Source organism: Oncorhynchus masou, chromosome 27, assembly GCF_036934945.1.
Source record: "Oncorhynchus masou masou isolate Uvic2021 chromosome 27, UVic_Omas_1.1, whole genome shotgun sequence".
NCBI lineage: Eukaryota > Metazoa > Chordata > Actinopteri > Salmoniformes > Salmonidae > Oncorhynchus > Oncorhynchus masou.
Genome location: NC_088238.1, coordinates 45,971,690 through 45,986,382, shown reverse-complemented (window position 1 = coordinate 45,986,382; position 14,693 = coordinate 45,971,690). Strand labels below are relative to the sequence as shown.

The window sequence follows — 14,693 nt, the reverse complement described above, 5'->3', positions numbered from 1 at the left end:
ACACACACACACACACACACAATTTAGATGACACGTACTGCACTGATGAATAGATTGATACACACCGGCTCCCGAGCACTTATGACAACCTTTTTAATGAGCGAGCTTGCATATACATTCAGAATATCATACATTATATGTCATGGTAACAATACGAATGAAAAACAGCTTATATAGTTTAATGGGGGTCTTCTTGAGGTCACACACACACACACACACACACACACACACACAGGCAGCTCCTGTCTGCTCTGAGCGGCGTGTCCCCGGGAAGGCATAAATTGTCATAACACCCCCGTATATCAAAGTACTGATAGTGTACTGTACGAGAGTGGTGGGTGTGATGATATGATAACTACTGCTGGTGTGGCTGCAGCTGCTGTACATTTAGCCAGAGAGAGACAGAAGGGGGAACAGGGAAACCTTATGGCACGTGGCCCAGTGGAGGCCACTGGAAGGGAAGGAAGGCATAGGGACTACTTAACTTAGTGCTGTGTGACTGTGTGTGAGAGTTCAAATCTGATTACCAGCAATACAAATAAAGCTGGATAGTTGGAGTGAAGGGGAGAGGGGTGGGGGGGTTGAGAAAGAGAGGGAGAGAAAGGGAGATGAGACATGTAAAAAGTGAGAGACAAAAGAAAGAGAGAGGGATATGAAAAAAGACAGAAAAAGACAGACTGGGAAAAAGAGGGAGAGAACAAGAACGAGAGAGAAAGAGAATGCGAGTGGGGGATGTTATGGATCACTTGTGCTGTTACAAGATAAAGGCTTTTCCGGCTCAGATACCTCAGATCATATACTTCACTCTCACTCAAAACCAATCCAAGCATATCGCTCTCCCTCTCTCTCCTCTCTCTCCCTCTCTCTCTCTCTCTCTCTCTCTGACTCCAAAGTCACCCCGTGCACTAATCCAACACTTTCAACTCTTCACTCCGACTCATCTCCCCCTCTTCTTCCCTCCCTCTCTCTCCCTTCTCAGGAGTGTAGTCTAATCCCTCGTTCATTCTGCTCTACCTGTTCCCTTTGTTCGAGCAGCTCTTTCTTGCCTATCAGAGAGAAAGAGGGAGAGAGAGAGAGAGAGAGAAAGAGAGAGAGATAAGGTGTGTGTGAGAGAGAGAGCGAGAGAGAGAGAGAGAGAGAGAGAGAGAGAGAGAGAGAGAAGAGAGAGAGATAAGGTGTGTGAGAGAGAGAGAGAGAGAGAGAGAGAGAGAGAGAGAGAGAGAGATAAGGTGTGTGAGAGAGAGAGAGAGAGAGAGAGAGAGAGAGAGAGAGAGAGAGAGAGAGAGAGAGAGAGAGAGAGAGAGAGAGAGAAAGAGAGAGAGATAAGGTGTGTGAGAGAGAGAGAGAGAGATAAGGTGTGTGTGTGAGAGAGAGAGAGAGAGAGAGAGAGAGAGAGAGAGAGAGAGAGAGAGAGAGAGAGAGCGAGAGAGAGAGAGAGAAGGTGAGAGAGCACTGACAGTCAAGACTTTGTGGGCCTGATCCTCTAAACATCCAATGCCGTGGTGCAGTCTATCATTCACCTCGGAGAGAAATGAAAACCAGAAAGAGAGGGAGGAGGAGGAGGAGAAGACCTGGCAATGAAAATGAGAGCAGGCAGCAGATGTTTTGTAGACATAGTTGTCCATTTTGGACAAGAGGAGTCCTGGAGAGACAGACTTGCAGCTTGACTTAGCATAACAAGAATGTCCACAATTACTCTATCAGAGTTGTTTTTGTGTGTGTATGAGTGTGTATTCCCACGTGTGTATGCCAACACTTTCGCACATGCATGAGCGTGTGTGTGTGTGTGTGTGTGTGCGCACAGGCATGTCCTGTACAATATCACTTTCCCTTTTGCAGATCCAATCGAATCTTTTTGTAATGTCATTCCATTAAAGAATTTGGGCCGACAAGTCAAGCCACGATTTGTGCTTTGAGGTACAGGAAACGCCAGCTGAGCACTTTTTCACACAGACACACTTCATGACACTACACCACATCGTCGTCCCAATACCAGACCCCCCATTGCCTGCATTTCCTTCTTACGTCCATCAAGATAAAGTGACCCCATATAAAGGTGCTACAGTAAGTATGATTGGCCAATACAGTACAAAGAATTCAGGTCCCTACGCCCAGCTCTCTTCCCATTGGTCACTGTCCTCTTCACATCTCATGTTGATTGGTTCATTACCACGACAACAATATAAAAACAGGAAGTACTTTTGTTTCTACACCTGTGCTGCTTTACGGTTGGTTGGGCTTGGAATCTGGAATGGCAAGGGGTGATTCAGTCCAGGGATAATTGTTCCTCATTCTAATTTTTGGGGGTTGAAATGAGAAAATCAAGCATGGTCCACTTTGGCTTGCATTTGCATTGCAGTGCCTTGTAATGAACAGAGGAGGGTAGTACAGAGAGAGACCAGTCTTAGTGGGTTTCGGTAATGTTGTGTCCAAGGTCTGCTGTGTGTGTGTGTAAGAGAGAGAGGGAGGATGAGGAGTGCAGGACTGAGAGAGGGATTGTGGAGGAATGAAGGAGTGCAGAGCCAAAGTGCGGAGTCGTTCACTCAGCCGTCGGATAAAGAATGATTCCGGAGGGGAAACGTTGGGGCAGGAGGGGAAACGTTGGGGCAGGAGGGGAAACGTTGGGGCAGGAGGGGAAACGTTGGGGCAGAACGGGAGAGAGAAGGAATAGAAACTGGCCAGTAGATTTGTCTGACGCAGAGAAGGAGGAATGAAAAAGAACAAATCTCCCCTTTCTTTGCATGTTTCTCTCTTTCAGCTGCTCATACCTACATTCTTGAAACCCTTCTCTCTTGATTACATTAACATACTCTTGCTATTTTTTCCTCGTTGCCTTTTTCTCTCTGCCAACACTTCTCCCCCAGAGTCAGCTTACGGGCCTCTTTCCTTCCCTCTTTCCCCCTCTATTTTTTTGGCCAGACAATTCACCTTCCACTCACTATAAATTGTCCATGTTTTACTTCAAAGCAGTGCCTTTTTGGATTCTCTTTCTCTTTCTCCCTGCCTCCCTCCACCTCCCGCTCTCTCTCACTATCCATCGTCCATGCTTTACTGCAAAGTGCCGTCTCTTCTTTTGGATTCTGTCTCTCTCTGTGCTTCTCCACCTCTCCCTCCATCTCTCCATCCCTCCATCCTCAGGGTTTCTTGGGGCGTCCGTTGCGGGGCAGGTTCTCCACGGTGTTACTGAGGCGGTACTTGACGATGATGCTGTGCACCGTGGACTTAGGCATCCTCAGCTCCTGCCCGATGGACCCCTCCGATTTGCCGTCCTTCCACAGGTCGACCACGCGCTGCCGCTGCATGATGTCGTGCTCCTTGGTCTTCAGGAAGCCGGCGCCGCCGCCACCCGGGGCTTCTGGGGCTTCTGTGGGGGCAGACAAGCGGCAGAGCTGTAGAGACTGGGTGGGACTGGGAGGGAGAGGTAGGGGTCACCACGTCAACGCCACGGCAACACCCCAGCAACGCCATGGTAACACGAGCGACAGTCAGTCAGTTCAGGCAGTCTGGCCCTCAAAACTCCACTACTGAGGGTCAGCTTCCTCGAGGTGTCATGGAAACAACAAAAACCACAACATCATTGTTACACTTCCCAAAGGGCAACCCATTTTGAGGGACAGTCAATGTTGTTGAAAGTTTGTGTTCTCCCAATTCAGGTGTGTTGAAATGCCATTACATTTTGCTTGGAGTTCCCCCGAGGTTAGCTACAGTTACACAGTGAGAAAAGATGCAGGGCAGACAGAAGTTGTTTATTTTGACGCAGCAGCAGCTTTGCGTACTCAGGACTGGGATGAGGTGACCAGACTGTTGAATTGAGGTTATTATCAGGTTATTATGAGGTCATAGAAGTGTTAGCTTTTTCCATTCACTGTTTTTCCTCACTCTCTCACTCTGCTCCTCTCCTCCACACTCCTCTCTGTCTCTCTTCTCTCCCCACTCTCTCATCTTCCTCCCTCTCCTATCATTTCCTGCTCTCTCTCTCCCCCTCTGCTCTTCTCTCTCCTCTTCCTCTCTCCCCCTCTCTCTCCCTCTCTTCCTTTTCTCTAAAAAGGGGTCACTAACCAGAGCTACCCAAATCAAGACAACAAACCCAACGCACCCCCATATACCAAATATTTATAGCTCTACCCAGAGAGCCCATTCATTCGTTCAGACTGTCTGTGTGTTCAGCTGCTTAGCGTTCATCTCAGCACGGTCCACTCAGGCTCAACACCCACAGAGAACAGACAGACGGTGTGTGATCTAGCGACTATTTCTGAACACCAGCGTTCAGCCCAGCGTTCTGTTCAGCCAAGCCTCAGAGAGTTCTGGTTCACAAGTCACAACAAGGAGTTTACACAAGCAACTTCTGTGTGGTTTGGTGTCCTCTTAAAATACCTTTGTACAAAGTCCCTGGAGACCGAATTACATCTTGGCACCGCAACGCGGTACGAAATGAACTAACGGCACATTTTCGGAAAAAGAAAAAAGAAATCTCCCAGAATGATATGTCTTAGACTGATGGGTCCCACTGCAAATACATAAATCAAGATGTAGGAATGCAGGTCCACACTACAGACGGACTGGATCACAGCACCCGGGATCAGCCAGGCCAATACAGAGGAATACCAGTGGGGAGTATCAGGTTTACCAAATATCTCTGCATCTCTGTTAGAGTTCTGTTACACACTCCAGAGCAGACATATCTGGTCAACATCTGCTGTAGCCAAACTAAATGGAGGGAAAACAAATTGTTGGCAGTTGGAGTGGACTTAAAAACGACTGAAATAGCTAGACAATGAGATCCCCCCCCCCCAAAAAAAAGGTGGAGAGTTTGAGGTGGAGAGTTTAGAATATTTTAATTACGCCAATGAGTAGAATAAACCTTTAGGAGGAAAAATTAACAACTGCAAATATTCTTCCAAAATTGTTTGTGGGGTTCCAACGTACTGGACACCTTCATATTCTTGCAAGCTTGGTTCAGAATAGCTAATAGAAAACCGTTCGTAGGGTTTTCAACACTTGAAAAGATAAAAGGGCAAATCCTAACTTCCACCAAGTAGAATTTTCTCCCAATATTGACATCAATGCATGACTAAGTGAAAGTTCAACTTAAGTGGAAGGATTCACCATAGAAACAGAGTGACATCATTCCAGTTCTGAGGGTTCCGCCCCAAAGTGACAAAAGATATTGACATCAGAGATTGTGACTAGCAGTGAACCTGACACCACTAACAGCAACGAAAACAAAGACAAAGTGGATCTCACTGATCTAAGTGTCTCCGGCATTGCCAGGGTTTATTGAGTCATGACAGATGAGAGGACTTTCTCAACTCAGTTTTCTTCAATAAATAGTGCTTAGAAGGATGTTACAAACCAGGGAGTAATCCCACAGTGCCATTTGAGAAAAAAACAGTGACTACTACACACTACCTAGACACGTTCACACTGCGATTTAACCCTGGGCGAAGAGACATCTTACACATATTCACACATGTACATTCTAAAGTGTGCCAGCACCAGAAACACGGTGCCAAAATAGCCCGGGTGAAACGGGGTTGGGAATAATGCATAGAATTGTCACTGTCCAATCACAAAAGCTGCACTGCTCTCTTCATTTGCATATGCTTGTGATGCCTGTGATGTGTTCTGCACACTATTTTGACAAGTACATTTATACTATTACATCTTTCCATCTGAGGACAAAAAAAACTGAAATACTTTCATCCGTTCAAAATTAATGAAATTACGTTGACCCAACGTGGAATAGACGTTGAATTGACATCTGTGCCCAGTTTCATTTAGCTAGCCTCTGAAGCCACAAACTCTACAGCTGGAAGGGCAGCAAACGCTCCATTTCTGTCTGTTTTCTTAGTTTTAATATTGACGTTTAATTGTATATAGCTCTCCATGATAATAATATTGTTGGATGATTTTGCCTGGATCAGAAAAGTCGATGTATTTTCCCTGCACAGCATTCTCTATACAGAGCAAGATCGCATTTCAAGTGAGAAAAAAATGTTTCCGAAGGTCGGAAAGGCAGACAGCAAGGTTTATACAAACCATCACGGTTGGAAATAAAACGCTAGGCTAGAAGCAAGAGGGAAATTAATATGTTAATAAATGCCTTAATCCTTATAAAATTGGTCGCGTTGCAGAGATAGAATGTTGGTCGCGTGTTGTGTTTCTCTGTTATCCCAGGGCTTTGGAATACAAGTGTGAATTCTTAGCCCATATGGCAAAGGCTCAGCCCAGGACTAAAAAATGCTTGTGTGACACAAAGGATAAGCTAGCCCAGGGCCAGTCTTAGCCCGGAGCTAAGAACAACGCAGTGTAAAAAGGCCTAGAAGCATTAACCTCACCATAATGATCTATATAGCAATGGGCACAAATATCTCACTACAAAATGTATGACCATATAAAGATGCTACATTCCACAGATTTGACCCATCTGTCCCAAGATGTCAGAGCCAGAAGCCAATGCATTCGAAAACCCGACCTCATGAGGTCTATATCAACATAAATATAGTGCAATACACTGGTATAATACACACTCTCAGAGATACTGCAGCTTAAGCTAAATGGATTTGTCTTCTCTGCTTGGACTGTACAGACGTCCTACTTGGAACGAGCACACACACAAACACACACACACACGCACACGCACACACACACACAAACACACACACACGCACACGCACACGCACACACACACGCACACACACACACAAACCACATTTTTTCCAAAGCTTCACTGATGAAGGATTTATAGTGACTTGTTGACTTTATCAGATAATAAATAATAAATGAAGGATTTCGGCAAGAAATGCAGCAGCTGCAGCGACGCATAAAAAAAACTTCTAACTGATAGGAACATGGAATCATTCATTAGTAGTTTTGGAAAGCACTTTTCAGTGAATGGGTGTTACAGCACAGTGTAGCCACTGACCTGATACGAAAGATCCAGGGGGCATCTGGCTGTAGTTGGCCCCTCCCATGGGTAAGACTCCCGGGGGGATGGGGGTGAAGGCGGGTCCAAAGTTCTGAGGAGTGGCGTAGGGTCCTGGAGGGATGGTCTGGAGGGAGAGGGAGCGGGGACAGACTGTCAATTTGATGATCGATCGAAATCAAAAAGAATAATCAGAAGCCTGAGTGTGTGTGTGTGTGTGTGTGTGTGTGTGTGTGTGTGTGTGTGTGTGTGTGTGTGTGTGTGTGTGTGTGTGTGTGTGTGTGTGTGTGTGTGTATATATGTGTCTGTGTGTGTTCACAGGTAGTTTGTGTGTATGCGTGTGCGCGAGCTTGCGTTACTGTGTGTGTATGTGTGCTCCTGCGTGTGTGTGTACTCAGTCTACTTACCGGGGGAGTGTGTGTGTCGGTACCCTTGCTGGCTAGTCTGCTGAGGATGCTCCTCTCTGACATCTGCAGGCGTGCAGCGATGGGCGGGACTCGGGACAGTGTGGCAGGGAGCCGCGTCACGTCAGCCTTCATGTCACTCAGCAGCTCCTCCAACTGGTTCAGCACTGAAATTACAACAACTCAACGGTCAATTCATTCCATTAGCCATTCCAAGCAGCTATTAGTTCAGTAAATTACTGTTAACCATTCCAAGCAGCTATTAGATCAGTAAATTACTGTTAACCATTCCAAGCAGCTATTGGTGTGTTAGTATTAACCATCAACTACGTACTCTATCAGTCTCCCACTAGGTTTGAGTTACATTGTACAGTGAGAGAATTTAGGCCACAGGGCATGTAGAATATGTTGTGTTGGAAGCAAAAGCCTGCCCCCACTGAAGCACTACAATATTGAACGGTCATTTTTGTTTAATGTCACGAAACCGACATGGCACATTTTGTATGAACGTATCTCTATCTTTCAGGACCGTTGTAGAATACTGAAAAAGTCAAGCCAGTATGTTGTCCTTTCAAATGAACAATACAAACAAACCAACTCGTCAGAGATCGGATGAGGACATTTTCTGAAATAACAAAGAAGTCTGGTAACTGAGATTGTAACTCTATCCTGAAGTTGATATTGTGAAATGTTAGCTTCTGGCAGCAGCAGCTCTGTGAGGCCTGGTCTGCTGACAGATTCAGGTCAAAGAACGTTGGAAAGATGTAGTCTGGGAGATTGTTTCTTTATCTTCATTTCTGATATAAATGCGTACAGACGCACACCACACACACACACAGAAAGGGGAGGGAGATTTTGTGTGTGTGTGTATGTGTGTGTGTGTGTGTGTGTGTGTGTGTGTGTGTGTGTGTGTGTGTGTGTGTGTGTGTGTGTGTGTGTGTGTGTGTGTGTGTGCGTGTGTGTGTGTGTGTGTCCCTCACCCTTGTGCAGCACTGCGTTGGCAGGTTTGTTCCCGGCCAGGGACTCCTTGCTGAGGTGCTGGTGGGACTCAGCCAAACACTCCACCTCGGCGAAGCGGGCGTTCAGGGCCATGGCGGGGTGGACCGGGTCCTGGGTCATATTCAGGTAGGCTGCCCTCCTCAGCTGCTCCTCGATCACCAGGGCCTGCTCTAATAACTGGGGGGGGGTGAGTCAGCTCTTTCATCAAGGATTGTCCTAAAACTTGTCTGCTTCTTGACATATGTGTTCACTGGCCAACATGTACAGTGTGTACTGCATTTCATGGGAAGAAAGTTTTATTGAGTTTCATTTATCTGAATCGCAATGGGGAAGATGTTCGAGAAACATTGGAAGAAAGGGGAGAGATAAACAGAATGTGAGGATGGCATGAGGAGGAGGAGGAGGAGAGACGAATGAGTCAGAGAAAGACAAATGATATGGGGAGAAATTCTAGAAAAAATATTCATATTTACAGTGTTATTTTAGCCACCATCATTGTGTGAAAGTGAGAATGCGGATGTTGAGGTCAGGGCATGAAACATGTGAGGCCATCAAAAACAGGATGAGTGTCATTTCACAAACGCACCGGTCAGCAATACCACCCTGGTATCTGTCTGTCAATTCAATATCTATCATTCATAGGGTTTCAGACTTACATCTTTCAAACAGATGTGTTCTATTAGATTTTGAACTGTACTTAATTACAGTGAGCTCCAAAAGTATTGGGACCGTGACACATTTTTCTGGCTCTTTACTTCAGCACTTTGAATTTGAAATGATAAAATGACTATAAGGTTCATGTGCAGACAATCATCTATAATTTGAGGGTATTTTCATCCATATCAGGTGAACCGTTTTGAAATTCTAACACTTTTTGTACATAGTACCCCCATATTATGGGACCAAACTCACTTATTTTTTTATTTAACTAGGCAAACCAGTTAAGAACAAATTCTTATTTACAATGATGGCCTAGGAACAGTGGGTTAACTGCCTTATTCTGGGGCAGAATGACAGATATTTACCTTGTCAGCTCGGGGTTTCGATCTAGCGACCTTTTGGTTACTGGCCCAACACTCCAACCACTAAGCTACCTACCACCCCACTTATATGTGTATTGAAGTAGTAAAAGTGATTTGGTCCCGTATTCATAGCATGCAATGACTACATCAAGCTTGTGACTCTTCACATTTGTTTGATGCATTTGCTGTTTGTTTTGGTTGCGTTTCAGATCATTTTGAGCCCAATAGAAATGAATGGTAAGGTATTGTGTCATTTTGGAGTCACTTTTATTGTAAATAAGAATAGAATATATTTCTAAACACTTCTACATTAATGTGGAAGCTACCATGATGATGGATAATCCTGAATGAATCGTGAAGAATGATGAGTGAAAGATATAGACGCACAAATATCATACCCCCAACACATGCTAACCACTCACCATTACAATAACGAGGTTAGCATATTTTTTTTTTGGGGGGGTTAAACAGCAAATGCATCTCACATTTGTAGAGTGACAAGCTTGACGTGGTCATTGCATGCATGCTATGAATGTGGGACCAAATACTTAACTTTTTACTACATTAATACACATCTAACTGATTTTGTCCCAATACTTTTGTACACTAAAATGGCGGGACTATGTACAAAAAGTGTTATAATTTCAAAACGGTTCACCCAATATGGATGAAAATACCCTAAAATGTAAGCTGACAGTCTGCACATGAACCTCATAGTCATTGTATCATTTCAAATCCAATGTCCTGGAGTACAGAGCCAAAACAACAAAAACAAAATGTCACTGTCCCAATACTTTTGGAGCACACTGTATGTCCTGAATTGTGTTCATCTTGTCTCTGCCATGGTTGTGTGGTGTCATAGTTAAGTGATGGTTATGTTATAGTAAGTCATGTGATGTGTAGGGCCCAGAGTGTTTCCTGGCCTTTTAGTTATTCAACGCTATGTATCCTATGCCATGTTACACTGCTATGCAATGTCATGTCATGCTATGTCATGTCAGGTTATGTCATTTTATGTCACGCCATGTGGTGTCATACCTTGAAGCGGCGGGCCAGGAACTTGTTCTTCATCTCCAGGAAGTTGCCCTTGTTGGCCTGCGACTTGAAGGGCTCGTTGACAATGGCGAACTGGGGGTCGTTCTGGATGTCCTGCCACCTCGCGTACCCATGACTGATATAGAGAGGTCAAGGGTCATACAAGCTCAATACATCATTGGCAAATCCCAAACAAACACCTAGCTTGTCAGTAGTAATAAGTATTTTAGAACAACTTCTACTAAGCCTACGAATGGGGCTATCATCATCAAGCTTATTCCTATCGAATTCTTTCAGATCTTTATTGTGTTTCTTGTGTTAGGAGGGCTTGGGTTAGATTCGGGATTGGGAATTCTAGTGAAAGTCACAGAAATAGAACAAACAGAATGGACTTCCAATCTCTAGTCCGTGTGTAGATCTCTGCAGACACAATCTAATACTTCTCTGCTACACAAAGGCATCAGTGGATGGACTTGTTGACTTCTAACAAGAAGCCCCTGTCGCAGCAAGATCAATAAATAAACACGACAAGACGGTCTCCTTGGCAACCGCCGTCAAGGATACAGAACGATTCCCGCCAGCAGCCAGAAGTCGTGCCGCCGGTGCCAGATCTCATTCATCTTCCCAGAAGAGATGGCCGCCCGCTCCTCGTTCTGCCACAGCGTATGAAGCTCTGCAGGGTGAAACGTTAGCATAACGTTGTGTCAAAGTTATAACCATGTTAAATCAACCTGTGAGTTCTGCCACAGCGTGTGCAGCTCCGCAGGGGGACAATGTCAGCATAATGTCAATGTTATAACGTCAACATTTTGTTGTTTTACTGTTAAATGAACAACGTGTGTTCTGTCACAGTGTGTGCATCTCTGCAGGGTAAAGTCAATATAATATTCTATCAATGTTATAACAACAACCTGTGATACTGACTGAGGGTGTTCTGGACCTCTATAGGAAAAAGTCAACACAACGTTGTGTCAATATTAAAACCCTCATGCTAAAGCAACCCATGATACTAAATCCCTGTGTGTGGAGCTCAGTGTGGGTGAATATCAACATAACATTGAATGAATGTTGAAACAACGCTTGATATAGAGTGAGTTCTGCCACAGCTCTAACACACAGTACCAGATATGACAGGGGTCATATGATAGGGGTCGTTTACCCGTGAAGCCCCCGTCAGCGATGTTGAACATGAAGCGCCGTCGCTCGGGTGGGATGATGGGGGGTTTCGGCAAGGTGTCTTTGGCAACCTCCTCCTTCGCCACTTCTTTCCCAGCATCCTTTTCACCTTTTACTTCCTCTGTGACCAAGAAGAACACAAGCAAGTTCCTTTAGATCAGTGGATGCCATTGAAATATACCTAAAAGTGTACCTATATCTATCTACCAGTGACTAGTCAGTGAGTCACTAACTAACGAACTGACTAACTAGCAGACAGGTACAGACGGATGGACGGATGTACAGACAGGTGAGGTCACTCACCTTTCATCACGTCAGAGGGTAGCTGTCTGTCCATCTTCTCCTTGTTGTCTGATGCTTCTGTGGCGACAGGGGCTTCCTCGCTCCCCTTGTCGTTCTCCTCCTCCTCCATCTTCTCGCCAGGTAAGAGCATTACACTACCTGGTTTCTCATCTTTGACCGCCGACCCTTGTTTAGTTGTTCCTCCCGGTGCGCCCTCCGTACTCTCCTCGTCTCCTTTCTTCTCCTCCACTGGGGCCGGAGGGGTGTCAGTCGTTTTTGTTTCTTTCCCCTCCTCTTTTGTACCACTCTCTTCCCTGTCTGTTGTTGTACTAGGGGATAATTCTTGCGGAGCTTCTTTCATAGGGATTGGAGGCTGGGGACAAGACAAAGCATAGTGTTCAGTGACAGTCGTTGGTATAACTAACTGTATGTAGGTTAGCAAGATTCATTAAGACTGTGAACTGTGTCATTAACAGCATTCAATCTCTCACCACTTCAGGATCTGCACTCCTGTTGCCCTCTGCCGCTTTACCCCCTTCCGTCTCTTTCTCTCCATCTTTCTCTGGCTCAGACGGGGCCTTACCCTCCTCCTTCTCTGCCTCCTCCTTCTCTCCATCTTTCCCGTTCTTCTCTAGTTTCTCTGAGGGAGCAGGGGTAGCTGAACACAACACACAGGCAGAGGGTCATCCCTCGCTCACACACACACATATTACACACATACACAGTTATCACGGTCAGACTTGATGTGCCCCCTGCTGGATATGTTTGAGCTGCGCGCTTGCCTACGTGTGTGTGTGTGTGTGTGTGTGTGTGTGTGTGTGTGTGTGTGTGTGTGTGTGTGTGTGTGTGTGTGTGTGTGTGTGTGTGTGTGTGTGTGTGTGTGTGTGTGTGTGTGTGTGTGTGTGTGTACTTTGTTCACCCACCTGGTTTGGAGGTGCAGGGGGTGTTGTCTGAGGTACAGCTGGGGTCAGGGGTGGGCGTAGCAGTCTTCATGGTCCCTCCAGGGGAGGAGGCTCTGGAGGAGGAAGACACACTGACCTCTGGCCTCAGAGCCTCAGGCTTCATCTCTGGCTTCAGCTCTGGGAGACTCCAACGCCCGTTGATGTGCTCAAACTCCTGGATCTGAGGAGAAAGGAGGGGAGGGTTCAGAGACAGGACCAAGCAGCTGTCAATCATTGTTGACTGGCAATAAAGTATTCTATTCTGTACTGTGCTGTTCTGTACTGTTCTGTACTGTGCTGTTCTGTACTGTTCTGTTCCAATTCTACTCAAGCCAACAGTCTCTTTCCCTGGGAAAAATGGGCTCTAATTTCTGTGGCTTTTCATTGATGTATCTTTATGTCATGAGGAAGTCACAGCCTGGGAAAATCATAGTGGAGAGGAAAGAGGTCGAATGACTGTAAAATATCTCTATTTACTCATATGATTTCCTTTGTTAGATTCTGGTCTGACAGGTCTGAATGGGTGACAGCTGTGCTTAAAAAAAACAACAGTTGCTATTGGTTGAAATGCAACGAGCTAGTCTGTTAGTTTAGCATTGTGGTTGCTAGGATAGACTTTGACCCCTGACCTTCTTCTTGACCAGGGACATGACCCCGATGCGGGTCAGCACGGGCTGACGACACAGGCCCTCCCTCGGCACGCCGTCGGCGAACGTCTCGGCGCCATCGGCCACGGGCTCACACAGGTGACGCATGAACAGAGACACATACGCCCTGAAAGACAATGAGGAGAGAGAAGTGAGGGAGAGAGAGGAACCAGGCAGAGAGAAGCAGTAGGAGAGTAGAAAGGGGGGAGGGGGGAAGAGTTAAAAAGGTTTCGAAAAACAGCAAACAAAGAGGGACCAGCAACTACAATGTAGTGTGAAGATCTCAGTGTAAGCTCATACTGTAGCCGGTGTCGCAAACAATCACAGTTCCTCTCCACTCACTTGAACTCCTTCTCGCTCTTGCCCCTCAGGTCTCTGACCAGCCACTGGCAGGAGAAGGCGTCCTGGGCGGGCATGCCCCAACGCATCACCGCGTTTAGGAAGGCCTTCCGCTGGCGTGTGTTGAAGCCCAACACCTTGAGGGTTAGAGGGGACATAAGGACGTTATAACACATTCACATCCCATACACGTTGCTTTCATATGCCGTTCATAAGCCATGAGAGGGGGGACGGCGAGAGAGTGGTGCCCAGGTGAAAGGTACTTCATAAGGACTTCATAACCCATACACAGCAGAACAGAAGGTTATTTTGTCTAACCTCCAGGTTGCCAGCCACTCTGGCCAACAGGGGGGGCAACGGCTTGTCTCTCTCGTTCCTCATCTGGCGACGGGACTGTCTGCGAGAACCTGGAGCGAGAGAGAGGATTCAGGTAGAGCGAGAGAGAGAGAAAGAGAGAGAGAGAGAATGAGAGAGAGAGAGAGAGAGAGAGAGAGAATGAGAATGAGAGTGAGAGAGAGAGGGAGAGAGAGAGAATGAGAGTGAGAGAGAGAAAGAGAGAGAGAGAGAAAGAGAGAGAGAGAGAGAGAGAGAGAGAGAGAGAGAGAGAGAGAGAGAGAGAAAGAGAATGAGAGTGAGAGAGAGAATGAGAGTGAGAGAGAGCGAGAGAGAATGAGAGTGAGAGCGAGAGAAAGAGAGAGAAAGAGAGAGTGAGAGAGAGAATGAGAGAGAGAATGAGAGTGAGAGAGGAGGAGGAGAAGTCAGGAGAGTGGCTGGTAACCAGTGTAGTACTTACGGTACCAGTTGACTTGGACTGAAATAGGTTTGGATGCCGGTACTGTTTATACAGAATTTAGGTGCAGTAGCTCCACAATACTTTGGAGCTAATATTCTATAAGAAGAACAGGAGCTCAAGCAGTAGGTCA

At 46.0% G+C, this 14,693-nt stretch overlaps 1 protein-coding gene across 5 annotated transcripts in view; it reads right to left on the bottom strand.

Moving 5' to 3' along the window:
- The window catches only part of LOC135516305 (chromodomain-helicase-DNA-binding protein 3-like), a 34,705-nt gene that overhangs the window by 3,695 nt on the left and 16,317 nt on the right, over window positions 1-14,693 (bottom strand). For 4 of the 5 annotated variants that reach the window (XM_064940481.1, XM_064940482.1, XM_064940483.1 and 1 more), the window contains exons 27-39: window positions 14,089-14,177; window positions 13,774-13,907; window positions 13,414-13,558; window positions 12,767-12,965; window positions 12,335-12,501; window positions 11,865-12,216; window positions 11,545-11,682; window positions 10,950-11,058; window positions 10,389-10,521; window positions 8,310-8,505; window positions 7,333-7,496; window positions 6,926-7,052; window positions 77-3,364 (exon numbers count right to left, since the gene is read on the bottom strand). In XM_064940481.1, coding sequence (XP_064796553.1) covers window positions 3,135-3,364; window positions 6,926-7,052; window positions 7,333-7,496; window positions 8,310-8,505; window positions 10,389-10,521; window positions 10,950-11,058; window positions 11,545-11,682; window positions 11,865-12,216; window positions 12,335-12,501; window positions 12,767-12,965; window positions 13,414-13,558; window positions 13,774-13,907; window positions 14,089-14,177 — 2,183 coding nt within the window. In that variant the 3' untranslated portion in view covers window positions 77-3,134. Of the gene's footprint in view, window positions 1-76; window positions 3,365-6,925; window positions 7,053-7,332; window positions 7,497-8,309; window positions 8,506-10,388; window positions 10,522-10,949; window positions 11,059-11,544; window positions 11,683-11,864; window positions 12,217-12,334; window positions 12,502-12,766; window positions 12,966-13,413; window positions 13,559-13,773; window positions 13,908-14,088; window positions 14,178-14,693 lie in introns of those variants that run through there. The other variant, XM_064940485.1, reaches the window with a different exon arrangement.